The 27,755-nt window shown below is 44.6% G+C and overlaps 1 protein-coding gene across 5 annotated transcripts in view; it reads right to left on the reverse strand.

Moving 5' to 3' along the window:
* The window catches only part of tmem107 (transmembrane protein 107), a 51,682-nt gene that overhangs the window by 5,629 nt on the left and 18,298 nt on the right, over window positions 1–27,755 (reverse strand). For 3 of the 5 annotated variants that reach the window (XM_033049854.1, XM_033049852.1, XM_033049855.1), the window contains 2 exons: window positions 19,230–19,330; window positions 16,039–16,135 (listed from right to left, as the gene is read on the reverse strand). In XM_033049854.1, the coding sequence (XP_032905745.1) occupies window positions 16,039–16,135; window positions 19,230–19,330 (198 nt within the window). Of the gene's footprint in view, window positions 1–8,611; window positions 8,709–16,038; window positions 16,136–19,229; window positions 19,331–27,755 lie in introns of all 5 variants that reach the window. The other 2 variants (XM_033049857.1, XM_033049856.1) reach the window with 1 other exon arrangement.

Raw genomic sequence — 27,755 nt, forward strand, 5'->3', positions numbered from 1 at the left:
TGCAATCTCCTCTCTTGCCCCCCTCAATAACCTGAGATAGAATCAATCAGATCCTGGGGACTTATCCACCTTAATGTTCTTCAAGAGCCTCAGCACCACCTCCTTCTCAATCTCAAACTTCCCCAGTATAGTTGTATTCTCCACCCTGATCTTGCTGTCCTCCAGGACCTACTCAATAAATACAAATGCAAATAACTCATTTAGCATCTCACCTATATCTTCTGATTCCATTAATACCCTCCTTTATCTTTGAGCAGTCCTACTTTCTCCCTGTTCACCTTCTATTTTTAATATATGTATAAAAAGTGAATCCAACTCACCAATAACATTTCATGGACTCTTTTGCCACTTCTAATAGCCCACGAGTTATTTCCTACTCACTTTATATTGCTCATAAGCCCCGTCTAATGCCACCTTCTTAAACCTGACATATGCTTCGTTTTTCTTCCTGACCAAGTTTACAACCTCCTTGGACATCCATGGTTCCCCATCGTGCCATCCTTATCCCTCCTCTTTGCTGGAACATGTTGATCCTGCACTTTGATCAGCTGGCCTTTAAACAACTCCCACATGTTATCTGTGGATTTGCCCAATAACAACTGCTCCCAATCTATCTCCCTAGCTCCTGTCTAGTGGCATTGTAATCCGCTTTGCTCCAATTAAGCACCTTCCCCCACCATCCATACTTCTCTCTATTTAAAACAATCTTAAAACTTATGGAGTTGCGATCACTATCTGCAAAATGCTCTTCCACCTGGCCAGGCTCATTTCCAAATACAAGGTCCAATATGGTCCCTCCTCGAGTCAGACTGTCCACATACAGTTTAAGGAAACCTTGGAAACACCTAACAAATTCAGCCCGTCTAATCCTCCTCTTTGCCCTCTCTCTCTCCCACACTATCTACTTGTGTTGCCACTTTCAGGGAGTTGGAACCCAAGATCCCTCTGTACATCCATGCTGTTCAGAGTCATGCCAGTGATTGTATATTTTCATCTTACATTTGACAATTTGTCTTTCCTCTAGCTTCACAATTCACAACGCTTCAATCCTTTTGTCTCTTTTTCCTTTTCATTGCTGGCTTTTGTCCACCATCTGCCTATCAAACCCTCATCAACCCCCCCCCCCCCCCCCCCCCCTTACCTGTATCAACCTATTACCTGTGTAGGAAGGCACTACAGATGCTGGTTTAAACCAAAGATAGACACAAAAATCTGTAGTAACTCAGCGGGACAGGCAGCATCTCTGAAGAGAAGGAATGGGTGACGTTTCGGGTCTAGACCCTTCTTTAACTAGTTAGGGATAAGGGGAACGAGAAATATAGACGATGATGTAGAGATAAAGAACAATGAATGAAAAATATGCAAAATAGTAACAATGATAAAGGTGTTAAGTGTACATTAACCCTTATTAATTCATGCCATTTATAACCTTCATTACACAAATATGCATGCCACTCTTTACATAGCATTACGGTACTACACAAAAAGCTCTCTCTCTCTCTCTCTCTCTCTCGGGTGCTAGTTAGTAAGCGAGACGCCAGCAGCAACCGACGCCAGCAGCAAATGCTCTAATGTATTTGATTAAATAAAGTTGAACTTTATCATGAATGTGGTTTTATTTATTGAGCCACCAATAAACAGTTAGGACATTTGCTATGCGAACCCTCAGCAGTCGGGGGTAGGGTCACGTGACTGGGCAATGGCGGGGAGGAGTTGTCACGGGGTATGCCCTAGTATATAACGAACTCCGGGTCAACCTTCCCTCTCTCTTCCTCTTCTTCTCTCCTCGCGTGAGTGTTCTGCCACCTCAGCAAGAGCTCAGCTCGAGGCCACGAGGCAACAGACTTGCAGCAGCAACAATGACCTTCGTGTTAGAGGACCAAACGTGCATATACAGTGGCTTGCAAAAGTATTCATACCCCTTGAACTTTTCCACATTTTGTCACGTTACAACCACAAACGTAAATGTATTTTATTGGGAATTTATGTGATAGACCAACACAAAGTGGCGCATAATTGTGAAGTGGAAGGAAAATGATACATGGTTTTCAAATTTTTTTACAAATAAAAAACTGAAAAGTGTTGCGTGCAAAAGTCTTCAGCCCCCTTTGCTCTGATACCCCTAAATAAAATCCAATGCAACCAATTGCCTTCAGAAGTCACCTAATTAGTAAATAGAGTCCACTTGTGTGTAATCTAATCTCAGTATAAATACAGCTGTTCTGTGAAGGCCTCAGAGGTTTGTTAGAGAACATTAGTGAACAAACAGCATCATGAAGCCCAAGGAACACACCAGACAGGTCAGGGATAAAGTTGTGGAGAAGTTTAAAGCAGGGTTAGGTTCTTATAATATAAATATCCCAAGCTTTGAACATCTCTTGGAGCACTGTTCAATCCATCATCCGAAAATGGAAAGAGTATGGCACAACTGCAAGCCTACCAAGACATGGCCGTCCACCTAAACTGACAGGCTGGGCAAGGAGAGCATTGATCAGAGAAGCAGCCAAGAGGCCCATGGTAACTCTGGAGGAGCTGCAGAGATCCACAGCTCAGGTGGGAGAATCTGTCCACAGGACAACTATTAGTCGTGCACTCCACAAATCGGGCCTTTATGGAAGAGTGGCAAGAAGAAAGCCATTGTTGAAAAAAATGCCATAAGAAGTCCCGTTTGCAGTTTGCCACAAGCCATGTGGGGGACACAGCAAACATGTGGAGGAAGGTGCTCTGGTCAGATGAGACCAAAATTGAAGTTTTTGGCCTAAATGCAAAACGCTATGTGTGGCGGAAAACTACCACTGCACATCACCCTGAACACACCATCCCCACTGTGAAACATGGTGGTGGCAGCATCATGCTATGGGGATGCTTTTCTTCAGCAGGGACAGGGAAGCTGGTCAGAGTTGAAGGGAAGATGGATGGAGCCAAATACAGGGCAATCTTGGAAGAAAACCTGTTAGAGTCTGCAAAAGACTTGAGACTGGGGCGGAGGTTCACCTTCCAGCAGGACAACGACCCTAAACATACAGCCAGAGCTACAATGGAATGGTTTAGATCAAAGCATATTCATGTGTTAGAATGGCCCAGTCAAAGTCCAGACCTAACTCCAATTGAGAATCTCTGGCAAGACTTGAAAATTGCTGTTCACAGACGCTCTCCATCCAATCTGACTGAGCTTGAGCTATTTTGCAAAGAAGAATGGGCAAAAATTTCAGTCTCTAGATGTGCAAAGCTGGTAGAGACATACCCCAAAAGACCTGCAGCTGTAATTGCAGCGAAAGGTGGTTCTACAAAGTATTGACTCAGGGGGGCTGAATACTTTTGCACGCCACACTTTTCAGTTTTTTATTTGTAAAAAAATTTGAAAACCATGTATCATTTTCCTTGCACTTCACAATTATGCACCACTTTGTGTTGGTCTATCACATAAAATCCCAATAAAATACATTTACGTTTGTGGTTGTAACGTGACAAAATGTGGAAAAGTTCAAGGGGTATGAAAACTTTTGCAAGCCACTGTATATCTAACCTATAATGCCGGAATAAGGAAACTGTTTATTCACAACTTTTGGTGCCTCTACAAAGGAAACAGGCCATAGTTAGCTGTTTGTTAGTCAACACCTGTCCCTATACCTCCTCCCTCGACTTGTTCAGGGATCCCAACAGCCTTTTCAGGTTAGGCAGAGGTTCACTTGCACCTACCTCCTCCAACCTCAACTACTGTATCCGTTGTTCAAGATGTGAACTCTTATACATCGGCAAGTCTAAACGTAAACTGGGCAATTGTTTTGCTGAACGCCTTTGCTCAATCCTGCTGAAACTACCTGATCTTCCGATTGCTAAACACTTTAATTCTCCTTCCCATTCCCGCACAGACCTTTCTGGCCTAGGTCTCCTCCATTGTCAGAGTGAGGCTAAATGCAAATTGGAGGAACAGCACCTCATATTTCGCGTGGGCAGCTTACAACCCAGTGGTATGAATATAGATTTCTCTAACTTCAAGTACACCCGGCATTCCCTCTCTCTCTATCCCTCCCCCACCCAAGTCGCACCAGCTTCTCATTTTCACCCAACAGCTAACAATGGCCTGTTTCCTTTACCATTGTTACTTCTTTGCATAGATTTCATTCATTGTTCTTTATCTCTCTACATCACCGTCTATATCTCTCATTTCCCTTAGCCCTAACTAGTCTGACAAAGGGTCTCGACCCAAAATGTCACCCATTGCTCTCCAGAGACACTGCCTGTCTCACTGAGTTACTCCAGCTTTTTGTTTCTATCTCCAACCTGCCAGGCTTTGTCCTGGCCGTCCACTCTTCCAGGTTTCTTTCCACCACCCCCCATAATCAGTCACCTATCCATGTTTTCTAGAAAAGATGCCTGACCTACTGAGTTACTCCAATACTTTGTGAATTTTTTTTGCAGTTCATTGTATCCACATTTTGCTGCTCTACTGCAAAATCTTCCCATGGTATGCTTATTTGAAGAAGTTATCGAAGCATGGAAACAGGCACTTTTGCGCAACTTGCCCATACCGACCAAGATGACCCATCTACACTAGCCCCACCTGTCCGCATTTGGCCCATATCCCTCTGAACGTCTCCTTTCTGTGTACCTGTCCAAATGTCTTTTAAATGTTATAGTACTTGCCTCAACTACGTCCTCTGGCAGCTCGTTCCATATACCACCATATATGAAAGAATGAACATTAACCACTCTCCAGGCCTCCGGGACCTAGACTGAGGCTAGAGAAAATCTTTGCTAAGACTCTGGCAACCTCGTCTCTTACCTCTCTCAATAACCTGGGATAGATCCCATCAGGCCCTGGGGATTTATCCACCTAAATGCTCTTCAGGACCCCCGGCAACTCCTCCTAGTTAATCTCAAACAGCCTTTACGCATTAGTATTCTCCACACTGATCTACCTGTCCTCCATGTCCTTCTCCTTGATGAAAATAGATGCAATGTACACATTTAGTACCTTACCTACATCCCCAGACTCCAACACTAATTCCCTTCTCTATCCCTGAGTGGTCCTACCTTTTCACAGGTTACCCTCTTGCAGGCAGTGAAGAAAGCGAATGGCATGTTGGCCTTTATAACAAGAGGAGTCGAGTATAGGAGCAAAGGCTCTGCAGTTGTACAGAGCCCTAGTGAGACCACACCTGGAGTATTGTGTGCAGTTTTGGTCCCCTAATTTGAGGAAGGACATTCTTGCTATTGAGGGAGTGCAGCATAGGTTTACAAGGTTAATTCCTGGGATGGCGGGACTGTCATATGCTGAGAGAATGGAGCGGCTGGGCTTGTACACTCTGGAGTTTAGAAGGATGAGAGGATATCTTATTGAAACATGTAAGATTGTTAAAGGTTTGGACACGCAAGCGGCAAGAAACATGTTCCCGATGTTGGGGGAGTCCAGATCCAGTTTAAGAATAAGGGGTAAACAATTTAGAATGGAGACGAGGAAACACTTTTTCTCACAGAGTTGTGAGTCTGTGGAATTCTCTGCCTCAGAGGGCGGTGGAGGTCGGTTCTCTGGATACTTTCAAGAGAGAGCTAGATAGGGCTCTTAAAGATAGCGGAGTCAGGGGATATGGGGAGAAGGCAGGAACGGGGTACTGATTGGGGATGATCAGCCATGATCATATTGAATGGCGGTACTGGCTCGAAGGGCCGAATGGCCTACTCCTGCACCTATGGTTTATTGCCTATTGTTTTTAATGTAGGTATTAAAAATCTTTGGGATTTCCATTAATCTGACTAGCCAAAGCCATTCAGTGGTCCCTGTTTCCCCTTCTCATTGCCTGCATGAGTTCTTTCCTCCTGACTTTATATTCCTTAAAGGCCATGTATAATGTAACCTTCTCACACCTTGCATGTACTTCCTTTTTGAACATATTTACCTCTTTGGTCATCCAAGGTTCCCTCACTTTGCCATCCTCATCCCTCCACCTCAATGGAACATGTCAGTCCTGCACAGTGTGAGTCTGAATAAGGATCCCATCCCGAAATGTCACTTATCTGTGTTCTCCTTGTGGTGAAATCACGTTGGAGATGACAGAAATGTCAGAGGATGATGTGTTGGATGCGGAGGCTGGTTGGGTGAAACGTGTGGACCAGGGTAATCCTAGTTTCCATCTACACTGAGGGGGAATGGAGAGCAGACTATGGGATACAGAGGAGACCTGAGTGAGCGATTCATCTATGACAACAGGGGTGAAACCATGTTTATTAAAGAAATATATCCTGGATGACAAGGTCCAGTATGTCCCCTTCTCAGTTTGGATTATCCACATACCGTTTCAAGAAACTCCCTTGGACATATCTAACAAATTCTGTTGGGTGAGGGGGTGAAATGTACAGATATGAGGGGTGTTTTTCATATAGTTGGTGAACATTTGAAGCAAGCTGCCCTATGAGTTGGTGGAGGCAGATGCTTTTACGATGTTTAAAAGACATTTATACAGGTACTTGGACAGAAAAGACTGGTCTAATGCAGGAACATGAGTCTGCCGTAGTTGAGTATATTGATAGGCATGGACAAGGTCAGTTTCTAATCTGTATGTTCTAAGATTCTACAATAGTGATGCACTCCATGAGCAGAGAACTGAATCTGTGCCAGAAAACAAAGACAATGCTTCGTTCTTGCCAATGTTTAATTGTATGGATTTTCTGTTCACTAACTACTGTCATGACTTCGAATCAGGATGAAATCCCCATGCACACTAACTAATCTGCACTTAATTATGGATTATATAAACATGTTCATCACAAGACATAGAAAATAGAACAGTACAGCACAATAGGCTCATCGGCCCATAATGTCCATGCCGAACATGATGCCTGGTTAAACTAATCTCCTCTGTCTACATATGATCCACATCTCTCCATTCCCTGCATATATATATATATATATATATATCCATCCATCCAGGGCCTGGAACGGTGAGTGTAGTCGGAGCCGGGAGCCACTGAGCCCACAACCCCGCCCCCCGCCCCCCTCCTCCCCTCCCGACACCTCCCTCCCACCCTCCCCCCATACAACATACACCCCTCCCCCTCCCACATACACCTCTCCCCTTCCCCCACAACCCCCCCTCCCCCCCACATGCCTCCCACCTTACACCCATCTCCCCCACCCACATATACTTCTATCAAGTCACTCCTCAGCCTCCAATGCTCCAGAGAAAACAATCCAAATTTGTGTAATCTCTCCTCATAGCTAATGCTCTCTAATCCAAGCAGTATTCTGGTCATAGACATAGAGTCATGCAGCAGGCTCTTCAGCCCAACTTGCCCATGCCGACCAAGATGCCCCATCACTTCATTTCCACCTGCCCTCGTTTGACTCATAACCCTCTTAATCTTTCCTATCCATGTAACTGTCTAAATGTATTTTAACTTGTTCACTGCCAAGTTTTTGTTTCACTATCCGCCATGTCCCGAGTATACTCGGGGGTGGCACTGAACTGTTGTTATATGTTAAATGTCTATGCACTACCTATTATCTCCTGTCAACTCGTTCCATATAACCACCTCTGATTGAAAAAGCTTTCCCTCAGGATCCATTCTTTCCCGTCATTTTAAACCTATGTTCTCTGGTTCTTGATTTCCACTAATCTGGGTAATAGACTATCTATTCCCCTCATGATCTTATCCACCTCTACAAGATGGCACTAGAGCATGGCAACTATTTGCATGTCAGTCCCAGAAGAGGATTTGCTATCATCCACTACAAACTAAATTAATAACACTATATGGTAAACCTTTTCTGCACCCTCCAATGCCTTCATATCCTCCCTTTAATGGGGCAGCATAAGGTGGCCTAAATAAACACCTATAAAACTGCTACGTGACTACCTGACTCTTATACTCAATGCCCTGACAGATGAAAGCAAGTGTACCAGCTACCAGTTATCAAGCAAGTAGGCCTTCTTTACCACTCTATCTACTTGCCACTTTTAGTTTATGGCTTGGATTAACGCCTTGTAATTTGTGTTTTACTATATCCTCTCTTAATTAATCGAATTAGATTTGTAAGTTTCCAAATAGTCATTTGATTGGCTGAGCAACTTTGTGTGCCATAAATTATCATTTGTTGCTGCCTTTCTCGAAAGTCATCGGTAGCGAGTGTGCCTAGTGTCTTATGTGCTTTTGTGTGCTTGTGTGTGCTTGTGTGTGCTTGTGTGTGCTTGTGTGTGCTTGTGTGTGCTGCAGAGCAATACATAGCACCACAGTATGAAGGATGAATACTTTGTCTTGCTGATGAACTGGTTAGCTGATGATTCTGTCAAACCAGTATCCTGTGTAGATGAGATGAAAATTACTGCTCAGAAGGTTTTGTGCCCATTTCAGACATGGTTTGAGGTAGAGACGAGATATGTTTTTGTCGGTTTACTGCCAGACTGCATTGGTAAGGGTCAAGGACCAATCATCTGGTGAATCACTCTCCATGCTTTTGGTGCATCTGCAATGACGCAGTCAAATTAAAAATCCAACTTTCAATTTTCTTTCAGTCTTCCGATTCATAGAGTCCACTACTCAAATGAATTTCCTTGCAGACCTTATCATGTATGACGAGCAGAAATTAAATGTAAATGCTTGATAGTAATACCTGCAGACACCGAAGATATACCAGTAGGTCCAGCACTCCCATTTCACAATGACAAAGAAGGACAGACAGATGGAACCACTGCAATGGGCTATGACAGCTGAAGCACAGGTCAAGGAAGAAACAGAACCCATGGAGCAGTTAGCGCACACACACCCACACAGCCAAGGCGTAGCATCCTCTATGTACTTAATGATGCCTTGGCTAACAAACCATTCAATATGCCTCTCCGTTCCCTTGTCTTTCTGTTATTCTACTTTTGAGGACCTACAGACATACACTCTGCTGATCCTGAATAGTTTTAAGATTAGATTAGACTAGCTTATTATAATAGACATCTGGATGTAATGAAATTCCTTAAGCTCAAAGAATAAACAGCATACATACAGTAATTATAAGATTAGATTCAGGATCAGCAGAGTGTATGTCTGTAATTATAAACACAACAATAAATACGCAGAGTACAAAACAGAATGGTCAAAGATTGCCATGCAATCTGAAGCAGTGCAAAAAAAAAATCAAGTATAATAATGGAATAACTGAATGAGGTAGAATTAAAAGAAAGAGTACTGAGCAGCACCTCTGGGAAAGGAGTGTGAAGGAGGTGAGTGGTTCATGAGTCTGATAGCAGTGGGAATGAGGCTGTTCTCACAAATGTTCTTACAGATGTCCGAGCTTTCAAGCTCATGCCAGGAGGCCATCTGTGCCGTCTGCTTTCAAGAGAAACTGTGAAACTAGGATCACTCACAGACTTGTTAGTCTGTGTCCAAGATGGCTGTCGGAAGAGAGAGTGGACGCTGGCGCGCTTTAGCTGCCGCTGCTCTCACTTCACATTGTGTTTTTTTTGATTTTTTGATTTTTTGATTTTGTGTCTTTGGAGCAATTTCTATCTTTAATTTGTGTATTGATGATGTCCTTATTATTTATTTTTCTCCGACTATATGTTTTTTTTTCTCTTCTGTTTAATCTTTGTAAGGTGACCTTGAGATTTGAAAGGCGCCCGAAAATAAAATTTATTATTATTATTATTACTCCCTTTTTCTCACAGGGAGTGGTGAGCAAAGATTATAGAGGAGCATAAGATCTTTGGTGGTGAGTCTATGGAATTCTCTGCCTCAGAGGGCAGTGGAGGTAGGTTCTCTGGATGCTATAGCTCAAGGAAATGCAGATGCTAATTTATAAATATATTCAAAAATTAATGACTGTCCTTTCTATGCTTCATTGGCACATCTCAAATTATGATCACAATTATAGTTATGAAGGGAATCTAATTAAAACTTTTAAAACTAGATAGACTGTATGCTGGGAGGGTGTTTCCACTGAGTCTACACAGAACTAATTTCAGCGCAACTGGTGTCATCAGTCATCAGTCAACTTTGTCATCACCCAAATACAGTCTTTGAACTTTTCTTGCTCAATGCTGCAACTTGCCTGCACCAGGCCTCCCATTGCAGCACAGAACTCCGCACTTTGTAAAACAAAGGCCATCCTACCAACGCATCTAGTTTGCAACGCCGCCCTGATAATGAAAATATGTGTATAAGTCCCTGGAAAACATGGACCATTTCTCATATCTAGGGAGCTGCCCATCAGCAAAGGTCTTCAATGCACCAGTACAGCCTTTGCTTTGATTGATTGATCGAAAGATATAACATGGAAACAGGCCTTTTGGCCCACTGAGGGCCTGTTCCTGTGCTGTACTGTTCTATGTTTACTACAACCTTATCTCTACCTTTACCAAACCCTTTGCAAAGAATGAAAGTGGATCTAATTGAAATTTACAAAATTCTGATAAGATTGGACAGACTGACTGGATGCTGGGAGGGTGTTTCCTCTCGCTGCTTTATCAAGAACTAGTGATATCAGTTTCAGGACATGTATGGAGAAAGACATTTTGAACCGAGATGAAAATACATTTCTTCACTAAGAGGGATATGAACTAATGTCATTATCTACCAGAGACCAGTGGGGTGGCCGTCAATGGATAATATATCGCTTTATATATGGAGAAGTGGTTGGATGCAAAAGGTATCAAGGGGTGTGAGGAGAAAGTAGGAATTTGGTATTGAGAAAGAGAAATAACAGGCAGGCGTTTCACACCTATGCCATTCTGTATAATTATGATAGATTCCCTTCATAACTATAATTGTGATTATAGTTTGAGATGTGCCAATGAAGCATAGAAAGGACAGTAATTATTTTTTGAAGGCAAGCCAATTAGATGTAGGTGCTTCACAAAGTTAACAAAGGCTTTAGTGAAATTACAGAAGGCCAGGTATAGTGGCCTCTGCTGTTCCCACCAATTCTATTGGGGCTTTCGCATGGTAAAGTGTTATTAGCATTTATTCCCTTTATCATGTACACTGTGGATGGCTCGATTGTAATCATGTATTGTCTTTCCGCTGACCGGTTAGCACGTAACAAAAGCTTTTCACTTAACCTTGGCACTAAACTCAAACTCAAGATCAACTGAAATTATCCTGAGACTTCAGGGCCACTATGTTCCTGAATGGTGAAAAGCAAATACAACATGTCCTCTTCAACTTGGATGTTAAAGGATATTGAGTCATAAATGTAGATGAACCGCAGTGGATGCATCACTATAGCACACCGCTGGTAACTGGCCTCCAATCTAAAACCACAGCCCATCACTATCACCTTCTACCTCCTATTATAAGGCTAATTTTGTATCCAATTGGCTAGCACACCCTGGCTCACCCCTCCAGACCATGAGACACCTTGTCAGGGACCTTGCTTAAGTCCATGTAGATCATGTCGACTGCCGTACTCTTATCAATCCTCTTGGTCAAAATACTCAATCAACTTCAAAACTATGCTGACTATCTAATCAGTCGCCTTACCAAATGCAGCTAAATCCTACCTTAATAACTTTCCCACCACTGACGTGAAGCTGACCAACCTGTAGTTCCCCGCCTTGGTCTCGTCTGAAAATGCTCCCCCAATGCCACTTCAGTCACTTGCCCTCCCCCAACAGGGGTTCCAGTGTTGCCCCCTCTCAGATAGGATCATCTATATATTGCTAGTGGAAAAATTCCTGGACACACTTAAATTCGACCCCATTTAGTACATTGGCACAACGCCCATCTTTTTAAATATTTGACAAGTTAAAATAGCTGCTATTACAATTTTTGATTTTATCACTTCTTGCTGTCTGCCCTCCAAAGCCTCCAACTTTGTCATTTCCCAGCCCGCATGGCCCAGCTTTACCTTCTCCACAAAATCCATAAACACAACTGCTCTGGCAGACCCATTGTTTCTGCCTACTCCTGTCCCACTGAAATGATTTCCATGTACCTCAACTTCATCCTATCCCCCCCTGATCTAATCTCTCCCGACCCATGTCCAAGTTACCTCATACCCCCTTCGTCTCTTTAATGGCTTCCACTTTAATGAGCCCCCACTCCCTCATCTTCACTATGGACGTTCAGTCACTCTACACCTCCATCCTACCAGGAAGCCCTTAAAACCCTCCATTTCTTCCTCGACCACAGAACCAGCCAATTTCCCTCTACCAACACTCTCCACCAGAGCTGGTCCTCACCCTTAACAAATTCCCCTTCGACTCCTCCAAATCAAATTTGTAGCTATGGGCACTCACATGGGCCCCAGCTATGCCTGCCTCATTGCAGGATAAGTTGAACAATCCATGTTCCCGCGTACACTGGCCCAATCCCTAAGCTCCATCTCTGTTACATTGATGACTATATCAGTGCTAACTCCTACGCCCATGCAGAAGTCATGGACTTCATAAACATCACCAATTTCCATCTTGCACTCAAATTCACTTGGACAATCTCCGACACCTCCCTCTCCTTTCTTGATCTCACCATCTCCATCACAGGAGATAGACTATTGACTGACATTGATCACAAACCCACAACTATCTTGACTACACTTCTTCCAACCCTGCTTCCTGCAAAGATTTTATCCCCTACTCCCAATTCCTCCGTCTTCGCCGCATCTGTGCCAAAGATGAAGTGTTCCATACCAGGACATCATAGGTCCTCATTCTTTAGGGAACAGGGGTTCCCCTCTTCCATCATAGATGAGGACACATCTCCTCGGTACACCGCAGCTCCACCCTTGCTCACCGTAGTCGCAACCGGGACAGAGTCCACGTAGTCCTTACCTTCCACCCCATTAGCCGTCACATACAAAACATAATCCTCCGACATCTTCGCCACCTCCAACGGGATCCCACCATTAGTCACATCCTCCTATCTCCACCCTTTCCGCCTACCGCAGAGGCCATTCCCTCCGCAACTCCCTGGTTAACTCATCCCTTCCCACCCAAACCACCCCCTCTCCAGGTACCTTCTCCTGCAACTGCAGAAGATGCAACACGTATCCCGATACCCAGTGGCGGACTGGGTCTAAAAATATTGGTTGCCAGGAGACAAAGGGGGCCCACTTCATCAGGGCCCACTTGATATAGGGGGCCCACTTCATCAGGGGCCCACTTGCCATCGGGCAAGCTGACACCCTGGCCAGTCCGCCACTGCCGATACCTCCCTCCCTTGACTCTGTCCAGGGACCCCGACAGTCCCTTCAGGTTAGGCAGAGGTTTACTTGCACCTCCTCCAACCTCATCTACTGTATCCATTGTTCAAGATGTGGACTCTTATACATCGGCAAGACCAAATGTAGACTGGGCGATCACCTTCACTCAGTCCGCCTGGACCTACCTGATCGCCCGGTAGCTAAACACTTTAATTCTCCTTCCCACTCCAACACTGACCTTTCTGCCCTCAGCCTCCTCCATTGTCAGAGTGAGTCTAAATGGCAATTTGGAGGAACAGCATCTCATATTTTGCTTGGGCAGCTTACAACCCAGGGGTATGAATATTGATTTCTCTAACTTCAAGTAACCCCTACATTCCCTCTCTCGCCATTCCTCCCGCACCCAAGTCACACCAGCTTTCATTCTCATCTAGCTACAGCTAACAATGGCCTGTTTCCTTAATCACTGTTACTTTTTTGCCTATCTTTCAGTCATTTGTTCGATATCTCTCTACATCATCGTCTATATCTCGTTTTCCTTTCCCGTGATTTTCAGTTTGAAGGGTCTCGACCCAAAACCACCCATTCCTTCTGTCCAAAGATGCAGAGTTACTCCAGCATTTTGTGTCCATCTTTGGTTTAATCCAGCATCTTCTACGCTATTACAACCCTATTTTACTCATAGCTATTTGCAATCTCCTTGCGTATTTGCTCCTTCACTACCACTGGCTATTGGAAGGTCTACTGTACAATCCCAAAGTGATCACCCTTCTTATTTCTCTGTTCCATCTATACCACCTGACTGGATGAGCCCCAGGAATATCCTCTAAGTGCTGTTGTGATGTTCTCCTAATCGAAAACACAACTCCTCCTTTTCTGAAAGACAGAATCTACTGGCAGTTGGCAAGGCGAGAACTGATTAGGGATAGTTTAGTTTAGTTTAGAGATAAGGGGGATATGGGGAGAAGGCAGGAACGGGGTACTGATTGGGGATGATCAGCCATGATCACATTGAATGGCGGTGCTGGCCTACTCCTGAACCTATTGTCTATTGTCTTAAGGCTGTTGGCAAGATCGCACATAATAGGATGGTCCAGATAGTTATGGCAAATAGGGTGCATTTGCAAATTCGCTGATGATAGGAGGCGGAGGGGAGTGGTGAAAGGATTTTTTTTTACTGGAATTCTGTAACCCCTGGTGTACCATGGCAATCAATGTTGGGACCTTTGGTGTTCATCATACATATAGAAGACTTGCATGAGAATGTCTATGGTGTGGTAAGTAAGGAAGTTGACTGGCAGAGCTGTAGGTAGTGTGAATGTTTGCCCCAGAATATAGAAGGATATACATCAGCTGCAAAAGTGGGCAGAGAGGTGACTGATGAAATTCAATCCAGACAAGTGCGAGGTGATACATTTTGTGTTGTCTAATACAACCCAGACATATACAATAATCAGCAGGACCTTAGCAGTGAAGAAGGGTCTCAACCCGAAACGTTCCTTCTCTCCAGAGATGCTGCCTGTCCCGCTGAGTTACTCCAGCATTTTGTGTCTACCTTAGCAGTATTAAAGAGTTTAATCGTGTGAGATATTGCACTTTGGGAGGTTGGATGTAAGAGGAAAGCATACAATTAATGGTAGGACCTTAACAACATTAATGTAGAAAGGAGTTTTGGGGTCTGAGTCCACAACTCCCTGAATGGGGCAACACAAGTAGATGGAGTGCTAAAGTGGGCATATGGTATGCTTGCCCTCATTGGTTTGGGTATTAACCATAACATCTGAAAGCCATGTTGCAGCTCGATAAAACTTTGATTAGACAGCATTTGGTCGCTTGCATTACAAGAATTATGTGGGGTGTTTGGAGAGGGTGCAGAAGAGGTTTACTAAAATGCTGTCTGAATTAAAGGGTATTAGCTATTAGGAGGAATTGGTGTGTTTTCTGGAGTGTCAAAGGCCAAGAGCAAGTACATGCTTTTATGAGGCAGGATATAAATGTCAAATGCTGGAGGGTATAGTGCTACGGTGAGAGAAGGAACATTTAAAGTGAGGCAAGGATTATTTTTCTTGTTACACATGGTGGTAGTTGCCTGGATCGCAATGCCAGAAGTGGTGGTGGAAGCAAACACAATAACATTTCAGAGGAATTTAGACTGGTACATGAACAGGCAGAGGATGGAAAGATATAGACCACGTGTAGGCAAATGGAATTAGCTTAAATTGGCGTCATGGTTGGCACAGACGTTGTGGCTGAAAGGCCTGTTCCTGTGCTATGTTGTTTGCATACCACAGTTCGTAAAACATTTCTTCATGTTAATAAACGTGTTGTCTTGTTACTCTATTTATTGTCCTTCATGAGCAGTTTAATTTAGTTTAGAGAGACTCCACAGAAACTGGTCCTTCAGCCCATCGAGTCCATGCTGACCACCGATCAATGAACAATAGCTCTGTAATCCCAGTTTCTCATCCATTCCCTGCACATTAGGGGCAATTTTGCAGAGGCCAATTGGCCTACAAACCCACATATCTTTGGGAAGTGTGAGGGAACTGAGCACCCGGGGGAAACCCGCACAGTAACAGGGAGAACACATAGAAAACACCCAAGGTCAGGATTGTACCTGGGTATCTGGTGCTGTAAGGTAGCAGTTAAGCCAGTGAGGACCATGAGAAAGAGGGGTGATACTGAGCACTGGTGACCAACAGGAGTGCTGGTGGGATGAATGCACAATAAAAGAAACGTCACCTCATGTCTGGGCTCAGGGGGAGTCCCAGCCGACCACTGCCCACCCCTCAGTAGCAGGGCAAGCTCACTTTCCTGACACCCCTGGGGGATCTCCACCAATTGTTTCCCATGTGACGACTATTGTGTGTGTGTGGAGAGCCTGCACGAGTACCTTATAAACAACCTACCTGCAAAAAGTGAATATCCACCAGTAATCATGACAGGGCAATTTGTCAATAAAGAAGAAGAGAAGAGCAATTGAGGCACTAGCGTGGGCTCCAATAGCTGAGATTAAAGTTATAGGAAAGTGGCAACAAAATAGTCTTCTCAGATAAAATAGGAACATTTCCTAGCACATCTGCTTAAGTATCATGTTCATCACACGAAACAGTGGCGGAGGCAGGCAGTCACTCTGCGTGCCATTCACCTGCTTGACTAAATTCCCCAAGCTTTCCCATTACCTTAACCCCCATTCAAGTATTCACCCAATTTCTGACAAAGACATAACTGAACATATTTGTATCCGCTTTCTGGGTAATTTTCCTTCCTTAAGGCATTGGCCCATCTCCGTAGTAAATTGTTACCAAAGAAATTCACATATAGATAGACATTTAAATATGCCATTCGAGTGGGAGTGACTCCATGTGGTAGTCGCAGCCCTCTCACTCCACCCCCTACCCCACATCCGCTGCTGTCAATGGGCATCCTTCCAGCACATCAGCTGCATCTAATCTCCATCTGTTTGTTAATCCAAGGCAAAAGATAGAAATCAGCAAATGCTCGGGAGTCTAATTAGACAGATGCATCAAAGAGCCAGCACTTGTATGATGGGCAGAGTGGCTGTCTCCTACCATATGATGAGCTTAGCCACAACCATATCATGGCACCACTGCTCGGCTGCACAAGGGAGGATGAGCATAGGTCCGAGGGCAATATGTGGGTGGAGATTTAATAGCGAGGGGGATAGACAGGCACCTCTGAGGCCACAAGCAAAAATGCATGAGTGTGTTGCTTTTCTGTTCTACATCAAGGGAGCCACCAAATGTTGCACGAGAAGTGAAATGGCCGACATTGCAGATGAGATTGGTACTAGTGATAGAGGTAAAGAGAGAATGAGTTGCTGCAGTAGGAACAGGAGAGCAAAGCAGCAGATTAAAGAACAGCACCTTGAAAGTTGTAATCCCTGCATTATTTTCAATGCCACGTGTGCTGTGGGAATAGAAAAGGTGAGGCTTTGGATTTCTGGATCGTGTGACAGTTCCTGGGAAAGGTGGGACCTGTACAAACAGGACAGATTGCATATGAACTAGAACTGCCCCAACATCCTTTTACAGAATTTCACGAGTGTGGTTGGAAAGTGCTAAATGGAATTTGGCTGGGGAATGGAGCAATAATGTTACCACCATAACTTGAACAAAATCTAACTCAGTAGGTGTATATAGCATGAGGGAGAAATGGAAGGCAAAATTACATATTTTTAACGCAAGGACATTGTCTAGTAAAAAACAAATTGCTGGAGGATCCCAGCGAGTCAGGCAGCATCTGTGGAGGGAATGGACAGACGATATTTTGGGTCAGAACTCTTCTTTAGACTGTAGAAGAGTCCCAATCCAAGACACCTACTGTCCATTCCCTTCACAAATGCTGCCTGGCCCACTGAGTTGCTCCAGCAAAAAGGAATAGATCAATATGCTGGGTCGATATTACAGGCATCCTAGTGGTCAGCAGGAGATAGAGCATCAAATATGAAGGAATGTGAATTGCAATAGTGACCATAGGCTTCAAGTTAGTTATGAAATAGGATAAGAATGGTCTGTCAAGAACTAAACAAATGTAATTTCAACACCTAGATCTATAGGCGAGATTTACATGATCCTATGCAGTCATAAAGCATGGAAACAAATTGTTCACCCACCATATGCACACCAACCAATGGACACCGTTATGTACCCATCCCATCCCATCATCCTACTCTGCCTGGAGATTCAAGAGTTCTTTAGACATTTCTTAAATGCTATCAGCGACTCTGCTTCTACCACTCTATCTGGCAGTGTGTTCCAGTCTCACTGCTTTCTGGGTGAAAACAATCCACCTCAGATACTCTCAAAAATTCTTACCCCTGACCCTAAATCTTTGTCCTCCAGTTTTATCTATCTCTGCAGTCTACCCCATCTGTACTCATCGAATTGATATACCTCAAACATGCTCTTAACATCCTCCACGCCAGGGAGAACAGCCTCTCCAGTATCTCTCATAGTTGAAATGTGTAGGAAGGAACTGCAGATGCTGGTTTAAACTGAAGATAGATACAAAAAGCTGGAGTAACTCAGCGTGACAGGACAGAATCTCTGGAGAGAAGGAATGGGTGATGTATCAGGTCGAGACCATTCTTCAGACGGGTCAGACTGAGTTATTCCAGCTTTTTGTGTCTCATAGCTGAAATCCTCCATCCCAGGCACCATCCTGGTAAATCTCTGCCCCCTCTCCAGTTGTCATATCTATCCTATAGCGTGGTACTAGAACTGCACACAATACTCCAGCTGAGGTTGACCTATGTTTTATAAAGTAGGCACATTCCATGTCCTGACTAATGTCTTAACCATATGCCTGCCATCTTCAATAATCTATGCACATACATAAATATCTCTCTGACCCACAATGCTCACAGACCCTACCATTCATGGGGAAGATCCTAGCTCTGAAAATCAAAACTAAAGGCAGTTGAATAAACACATGTTAGGAGCTGCACTGGCTCCTGGATGGAGAAGTGTTGGCATCAACAAATAATTTCTAGGCATAAATTAATAGAGGGCAGAATTTAATAATGTCTCACGAAATATTTAATCTATAATCAGCGGCAAAATGTAGCCATATTCTATATCCGTTAAACACTAGTAGGTGACAGAGGTTACAGCCTAAAGTAAGCAAGAGACATTGGACCATTGAACCTTCACCCCGTCAGATTAATGCTAACCAAATCATTGCCGTCAAGTAAGATTTCCTGCCTGATCCCTCAATTACCCTACAGTCAATTACCCAATTTCAACCTTAAAATGTATTTCCTGTCCCTGTATCCAGCTCATGTCAAACCACAGAATTGCAAATGTTCACAACCTTCAGGGAAGAAATTCCTGATCATATTAGCTTTAAAGGGATTCTACTCATAATCCTGAGACCATTTCCCTGGCTCAAGGCTGCTCCATCTGGAGGAACAGGCTCACACATCCACCAGACCAATCTCCATACTTCTCTGAGTATCTAAACAGCACCAAGTATAGGCCTGTTTTATTGCATCTTTCCTCCTCGAACATTTGCCAATAATCTATCGGGTGCTTAACAGCAGGATATTTCATGGATTCCGAACTCAGTGGAAGGATACAAATGAGGTTCTGGGTGCCATTGAACATGGAGACTCCGGTCAGGAAACCCACCAGCTCGATCAGAAACATGCCAAATGTCACCGACAATGCCACAATTAGTCTGGAAGTAAACAAAGGACAATATTCAGCATACATACAATGGAAATGATCCGCTTCTTGTACACAGATGAAAAGGAAGGACTGGAATAAGACAGGTAACACAAAAACACCATGAAACATCGTGTGGCGCCAACAATGACTGCCTCGCCAAGTCTGTCTGTCCCTTCTTTCGTTGTTGTTTTGTTTGTATGTGTGAAATGTATGCTTTAGTATTCTTCAGCTTGTTTTATGTGGGGGGTGGGGGGTGAGGGGGAGTTGGCGGAAACTTTTTTAAATCTCTTACCTCGAAGGAGATGCGATTTTTTCCCTTATCATATCTCCGTCCGCACTGCGGCCTAATATGAAGGAGTTGGCGACCTCTGCTGGAGACTGACTTTGGGAGCCCCAACCGCGCGCGGGTGCCTGCGGACTTACCATCGCGGAGCTTGCAATCCCTGTCGGGGATTGACTTTGGGGCTCCAACTGCGGGAGCCTGCGGACTTTAAAATTGTGGAGTGCGTGGTCGCTGATTAGAGACCGATGTCGGGAGCTCCAATCGCCCCGACTGCAGATGGTTCGACTGCCCCGACCGCGGGAGAACAAAGAGGAAAAAGTATGGATTTTATTGCCTTCCATCACTTTTATGTAGTTGTGTGTCTTGTTGCTTTCTTTTAATATGGCTGTATGGTAATTCGAGTTTCCCTGTACCTTAATTAGTACACGTGACAATAAACTGACCTTTGAACCTTTGAAACACAGGAGCAGCATAGCATTCTAGGCATTGAGCCTGTGCTAACATTTTGTTCATGACACTTTCCCATTTTCTTGATATTAATTTTCTATGCATATCACATCGCCCTTTATTCCCTTTGTCTGTAAACAGTTCACTGAAGCAAAACATCGAAAAATATCCTCAAAAGATGAAAATCTGAAATAAAAACGGAAAAGTGCTGAAAAGCATCAGCAGCTCAGGTAGCATCAGTGGAAAGAGAAAGAGTTAAAGCGAAAGAAAACTTATTTTGCATTGAATTTCATGGTATAATTTACTTTTGTGAAGATCTTCCCTAATTTTTAGATTCTGTCCACATTTTAGAATCCTTGCAAGATCCCAAAAATCCAAGTTCTCAGCGGATTGCCTCTCAGAATTATTCAGTCCCCATAAAGTCGCAGTCCCTCAGAAACTGTCACAATATTCCACCAGTACAACCTCTCAGCGAGGAGCTGAAGAACACCAAACAGGAGCAGGAGAAATTGTACTTCCTGTGTAACCGTCACACTACAACACAAACAATGTTCTACGGTACCCGGATGTGGCGCCGACAGACGAGAGGCCGAAGCAAAGAAGTCGAAGCCAACGAACCGAATGGAAACGAGGCCGAAACGCCAATAAACCGAAAGAGTCCGAAGATGAAACGCCTACTAACCAAAAGGATGGGACGCCTAACTGCAAACTAACCGAAAGGGTGGGACGCCTAAAAGCCAACGAACCGAAAAGCTGCATCGCATAAAAGCAATCCTACCGAATGGCCGCTCTGTCGAAACGCTACCTACCCGAAAGGCGGCATCGCCTACAGGCCAAAGGACCGACTGCCGCTCGACAGAAACGTCTAATAACGGACATGACGTTGCTGGGGGGCGGGACTTGTCAGCATTTGGTCCAGACCCCCGCGTCCATCACATCACTGTGAAGGCATGAACATTGTCCCAAACCTCCGCTCCACTCGACCCTCAGCCCGCGGAGGGTGGCCGTGGGAGAGTGGGGGCTGTCCCGAGCGATGCGCACCTTCGGCCGCTTTCAACTTGGTGTTTGGGTTCAGATTGCCCAGTCACCTATGGATTGTGTGGGAAAATGAACCCCATGATTACGTCTCCCCCTTCTCTCTCTCCTTCTTTGCTTCGGCCTCTCGTCCGTCGGCGCCACGTCCGCGCACGATGTTCTACACTCTGGTCATTTTCTCTCTGCACTACCTGTTCTATTTGTACTTAATTTCATATGTCTAGAAATGATTTGCTCTATTTTTGTCTCAACAACTTTGGATACCATATTCAAGTACATCAGGTAGTGCAAATAAACCAAGTTTGGAATATAATGTTACAGCTACAGAGAAACGCAGATTTAAAAAAAGTGAAAGGGTCACAATGAGGTAGATTGGAAGATCACGGAATTCATCCCCAGCATGAGATGTTGCCAAAGTGGAAATGGTTGGGAGCTTCAGGTTCTTAGACATAAATATCATAGAGCTTCTATGTAAAGCACAGGGGTGGGTCCTTTGGCTCACAATGTTTGTGCCGAATACTAAGTCTCTGCATGGCTCTGACCAACCATGGCTCTGAGCATGTAGTTCTATAGGGCTAAAATACAAAAACATGGCTGTGATGCTGAGGCTTTATAAGGCGCTAGTCAGGCATTTGGAGTATTGTGAGCAATTTTGGGTCCAATATCTGAGAAAGGATATGTTGGCACTGGAAAGGGTCCAGAGGTTTATGAGAATGATCCCGGGAATGATTGGGTTAACATATGATGGGCATTTGATGGTACTGGGCCTCTACTCACTGGAGTTTAGACAATAGACAATAGGTGCAGGAGTAGGCCATTCGGCCATTCGAGCCAGCACCATTCAATGTGCTCATGGCTGAACATCCCCAATCAGAACCCCGTTCCTGCCTTCTCCCCATATCCCCTGACTCCCCTATTTTTAAGAGCCCTATCTAGCTCTTTCTTGAAAGCATCCAGAGAAGCTACCTCAACCGCCCTCTGAGGCAGAGAATTCCAGACTCACAACTCTCTGTGAGAAAAAGTGTGTCCTCGTCTCCGTTCTAAATGACTTACCCCTTATTCTTAAACTGTGGCCCCTGGTTCTGGACTCCCCCAACATCGGGAACATGTTTCCTGCCTCTAGCATGTCCAAACCCTTAACAATCTTATGTTTCAATGAGATACCCTCTCATCCCTCTCAACTCCAGAGTGTACAAGCCCAGCTGCTCCATTCTCTCAGCATATGACAGTCCCGCAATCCCAGGAATTAGAAGGATGAGTGGGCACCTCATTGGAACTTACCGAATTATGAAAGCTTGGATAGGGTGGATGTGGAGAAGATATTTCCACTAGTGGGAGTGTCTTGGATCAGAGATCATAGCCTCAGTATAAAAGGACGTTCCTTTTGGAAGGAGATGAGGAGGGATTTCTTTAGTGAGAGGGTGGTGAATCTGTGGAATTCATTGCCACAGAAGGCTGTGGAGGCCAAGGTAGAAATTGATAGATTCTTGATTAGTATGGGTTTCAGGGGTTATGGGGGGAAGGCAGACGAGTGGGAAGCCGTAATTGAATGGTAGAGCAGACTTGATGGGCCAAATGGCCTATCACTTATGAAGTTCCACAAATGCACTGCAGAAAGCATTCTAACAGGATGCATCATAGCTTGATTTGGCCTCTGCCCAAGACCGTAACAAGACCATCGGGAACATGTTTCCTGTCCCAGCACCGAGCCTTGCGGTACCCTACTAGTCACTGCCTGCCGTTCTGAAAGGGACCCGTTAATTCCTACTCTTTGTTTCCCGTCTGCCAACCAATTTTCTATCCATGTCAGCACTCTACCCCCAGTACCATGTGCCCTAATTTTGCCCACTAATCTCCTATGCGGGACTTTATCAAATGCTTTCTGAAAGTCCAGGTACACTACATCCACTGGCTCTCCCTTGTCCATTTTCCTAGTTACATCCTCACAAAATTCCAGAAGATTAGTCAAGCATGATTTTCCCTTCGTAAATCCATGCTGACTCGGACGACTCCTGTTACTGCTATCCAAATGTGTCGCTATTTCATGTTTTATAATTGACTCCAGCATCTTCCTCACCACCAATGTCAGGTTAACTGGTCCATAATTCCCTGTTTTCCCTATCCTGCCATTCTTAAAAAGTGGGATAACATTAGCTAGCCTCCAATCCACAGGAACTGATCCTGAGTCTATAAAATTAAATTATATAATAAAATTATCACCAACGCATCCACGATTTCTAGAGCCACTTCCTTAAGTACCCTGGGATGCAGACCATCAGGCCCATCAGTCTACCCAACACCATTTCCTGCCTAATGTGGATTTCCTTCAGTTCCTCCGTCACCCCAGATCCTCTGGCCACTACTATATCAGGAAGATTGTTTGTGTCCTCACTAGTGAAGACGGATCCAAAGTACCTGTTCAACTCATCTGCCATTTCCTTGTTCCCCATAATAAATTCACTTTTTTCGGTCTTCAAGAGTCTTAACTAATTTTTTCCTCTTCACATACCTATAGAAGTTTTTACTATCCTCCTTTATATTCTTGGCTAGCTTACCTTTAAAAAAAAGGTACCTCATCCTTTCTCCCCATATTGCCATTTTAGTTATCTTCTGTTGCTCTTAAACATTACCCAATCCTCTTGCTTCCCGCTCATCTTTGCTACGTTGTACTTCTTCTCTTTTCTTTTTATACTGTCCCTGACGTCCCTTGTCAGCCACGGTTACCCCTTACTCCCCTTGGAATCTTTCTTCTTCCTAAGAATGAACTGATCGTGCACCTTCTGTATTATTCCTAGAAATACCTGCCATTGTTGTTCCACTGTCATCCCTGCTAGGGTATCTTTCCATATTTGAGGAATATAAAGCAAGGAGGAAAGAACTCAAGCAGGCAATAAGAAGGGCCAAAAGGGGCACAAAATGGGTTTAGCAGGTTGGATTAAAGAAAATCCAAAAGCTTTTCATACCTACATTAAAAACAACCAGAGAGAAGGTAAGACGGCTCAAGCATAAATGAGGGAAATTTGCACTTGTTGTCTGGTGATATAGGTGATGTACTAAACTTTCCATGTTTTCATCAGAGAAGGACATGGAGGACAGTGAGATTAATGTGGAGGATATACAGCAAGGACAGTTTGAGATTAATGAGGAGAGGTTTTAGAGCTCTTCAAGTGCATTAAGATGGATAAATCCCCAGGGCCTGATGGGAACTATTGCAGGTTATTGAAGACAAGACAGGAGATTGCAGGATCCTTGACAAAGATCTTTGGGTCTTCTCTAGCCACAGGTGAGGTCCCAGAGGCCTGGAGAGTAGCTAATGTTTTTCCTTTATTTAAAAAAGGCAGGTAGAGAGAATGAAGGGAATTATAGGCTGGTGAGAATCACATTAGTGGTAGGGAAGCTATTGGAGAGGATTCTTCAACAGGATTTACTCCTATTTGGAAGAGAATGGGTTAATAAGGGACATGGCATGGATTTATACACAGCAGATCGTAGAAACATGGAAAATAGGTGCAGAAGTAGGCCATTCGGCCCCTCGAGCAAGCACAGCCATTCAATGGTTGATCATCCAAAATCAGTACCCCGTTCCAGCTTTTTCCCCATATCCCTTGATTTCTTTAGCCCCAAGAGCTAAATCTAATTCTCTCTTGAAAACATCCGGTGATTTGGCCTCCATTGCCTTCTGAGAATTCCACAGATTCACATCCCTCTGGGTGATAAGGTTTTTCCTCATCTTAGTCCTAAATGGCCTACCCCTTATTCTTAAACTGTGACCCCCAACATCAGCCTGACAACATCAGTTGGGGGGTCACAGTTCTGGACTCACAGTTCTGGAGTCCAGTTCTGGACTCCCCCAACATCAAGAACATTTCTCATGAATTTACCCATTCCAATCCTCTAAGAATTTTATGTTTCTATAAGATCCCCTCTCATCCATCTAAATTCCAGCGAATACAAGCCCAGTCGACCCATTCTTTCATCATATGTCTGTCCCGCTATCCCAGGAATTAACCTGGTGAACCTACTGTGACAATATCCATGTAATTTATGCGTATGAGCTGTGCTCATTCTCGCACATGCTCAGTAAATCAGTCAGTGACCTTTGACTTGGAAATAAATCATTCCTGTTTTTGATCCCAACATGCGTGTGTGTGCATCCATCTTTCTCTGTATATTATGTGCTAGTTTACTTATTTTGTAAGCAGACATATATCAAAACACCCACGCTGCACTCCCTCAATAGCAATAATGTCCTTCCTCCAATTAGGAGACCAAAATTGCACACAATACTTCAGCAGTGGTCTCACCAGGACCCTGCACAACTGCAGTAGGACCTGCTTGCTCCTAAATTCAATTCCTCTCGCAATAAAGGCCAACATGCCATTAGCTTTCTTCACTGTGTACTGTACCCACTGACTCACATGGCTATCTGGACTACACGTCTTCCCACCCTGCCCCCTGTAAAGACTCCATCCCCTACTCCCAATTCCTCCGCCTACGCCGCATCTGTTCCCAGGATGAGACATTTCATACCAGGGCATCGGAAATGTCCTCGTTCTTCAGGGAACGGGGATTCCCCTCCGCCACCATAGATGAGGCTCACACCAGGGTCTCATCCATACCCCGTAACACTGCTCTCTCTCCCCATCCCCGCACACGCAACAAGGGCAGAGTCCCTCTGGTCCTCACCTTTCACCCCACCAGCCGGCAAATACAACACATAATCCTCCGCCATTTCCGCCACCTCCAACGTGACCCCACCACTCGCCACATCTTCCCATCTCTCCCCATGTCTGCCTTCCGCAAAGACCGCTCCCTCCGCAACTCCCTCGTCAATTCTTCCCTTCCCTCCCGCACCACCCCCTCCCCGGGCACTTTCCGTTGCAACCGCAAGAAATGCAACACCTGTCCCTTCACCTCCCCCCTCAACTCCATTCAAGGTCCCAAGCAGTCGTTCCAGGTGCGACAAAGGTTCACCTGTATCTCCTCCAACCTCATCTACTGCATCCGCTGCTCTAGATGTCAGCTGATTTACATCGGTGAGACCAAGCGTAGGTTGGGCGATCGTTTCGCCGAACACCTCCGCTCAGTCCGCAATAACCTACCTGACCTCCCGGTGGCTCAGCACTTCAACTCCCCCTCCCATTCCCAATCCGACCTCTCTGTCCTGGGTCTCCTCCATTGCCAGTGAGCAACAGCGGAAATTGGAGGAACAGCACCTCATATTCCGTCTGGGGTCCTTGCGTCCTTATGGCATTAACATTGAATTCTCCCAATTTGGCTAGCCCGTGCTGTCTCCTCCCCTTCCTTAACCCTCTAGCTGTCTCCTCCCACCCTCCCATCCGCCCGCCCTCGGGCTCCTCCTCCTCCTCCTTCTTTCTTTCCCCACCCCCCATCAGTCTGAAGAAGGGTTTCGGCCCGAAACGTCGCCTATTTCCTTCGCTCCATAGATGCTGCTGCACCCGCTGAGTTTCCCCAGCAATTGTGTGTACCTTCGATATTCCAGCATCTGCAGTCCCCTTTTGAATGCTTACTTTCAATGACTGATGTACAAGCACACCCAGGTCTCATTGCACCTCTTCTTCTCCTAATCTGACACCATTCAGATAATAATCTGCCTTCCTGTTCTTGCCACCAAAGTGGATACCCACACATGTATCCACATTATACAGCGTCTGCCATGCTTCTGCGCACTCACACAACCTATCCAAGTCACCCTGCAGCCTCATAGCATCCGCCTCGCAGCTCACACTGTCACCCAGCTTTGTGTCACCAGCAAACTTAGAGATGTTACATTTAATTCCCTCATCTAAATCGGTAATATGTATTGTAAACAACTGGGATCCCAGCACCGAACCTTGCGGCACCCCACTAGTCAATGCCTGCCATTCTGAAAGGGACCCGTTAATTCCTACTCTTTGCTTCCTGGTTGCCAACCAGTTCTCTATCCAAGTCAATACCCCACCCGCAATACCATGTGCTCTAATTTTGCACACTAATCTCTTGTGTGGGACCTTGTCAAAGGATTTTTTAAAGTGCAGATACACCACATCCACTGGCTCTCCCTTATCCATTCTACTTGTTACATCCTCAAAAAATTCCAAAAGGTTAGTCAAGCATGATTTCCCCTTCATAAATCCATGCTAACTATGCTTCTATAACATCTTTAATAATCGACTCCAGCATCTTCCCTACTACCAAAGGAAGGCTAACTGGTCTACAATTCCGTTTTCTCTCTCCCTCCTTTCTTAAAAAGTTGAGTATCTACCCTCCAGTCCACAGGAAGTGATCCAGAGAAGAGAGAACATTGGAGAATGATCACCAATGCATCCACAATTTCTAGAGCCACCTCCTTGAGTACTCTGGGATGCAGACCATTAGGCCCTGGGGATTTATCTGGCTTCAGTCCCAACAGTTTATATAACACAATTTTCTGACTAATGTGGATTCCCTTCAGTTACTCCCCCCCCCCCCCCTCCCCCCACTAGATCCACGGTCTCCTAGTATTTCCGGGAGTTTGTTTGTGTCTTCCTTAGTGGAGACAGAACCAAAGTACCCATATAACTTTTCTGCTATTTCCATGTTTCCCATTATGAATTCACTTGTCTCTGACTGTAAAGGACCTACATTCGTCTTCACTAATCTTTTCCTTTTTACATACCTAAAGAAACTT

The sequence above is a fragment of the Amblyraja radiata genome, chromosome 33, assembly GCF_010909765.2.
Source record: "Amblyraja radiata isolate CabotCenter1 chromosome 33, sAmbRad1.1.pri, whole genome shotgun sequence".
NCBI classification, from domain to species: Eukaryota; Metazoa; Chordata; class Chondrichthyes; order Rajiformes; family Rajidae; genus Amblyraja; species Amblyraja radiata.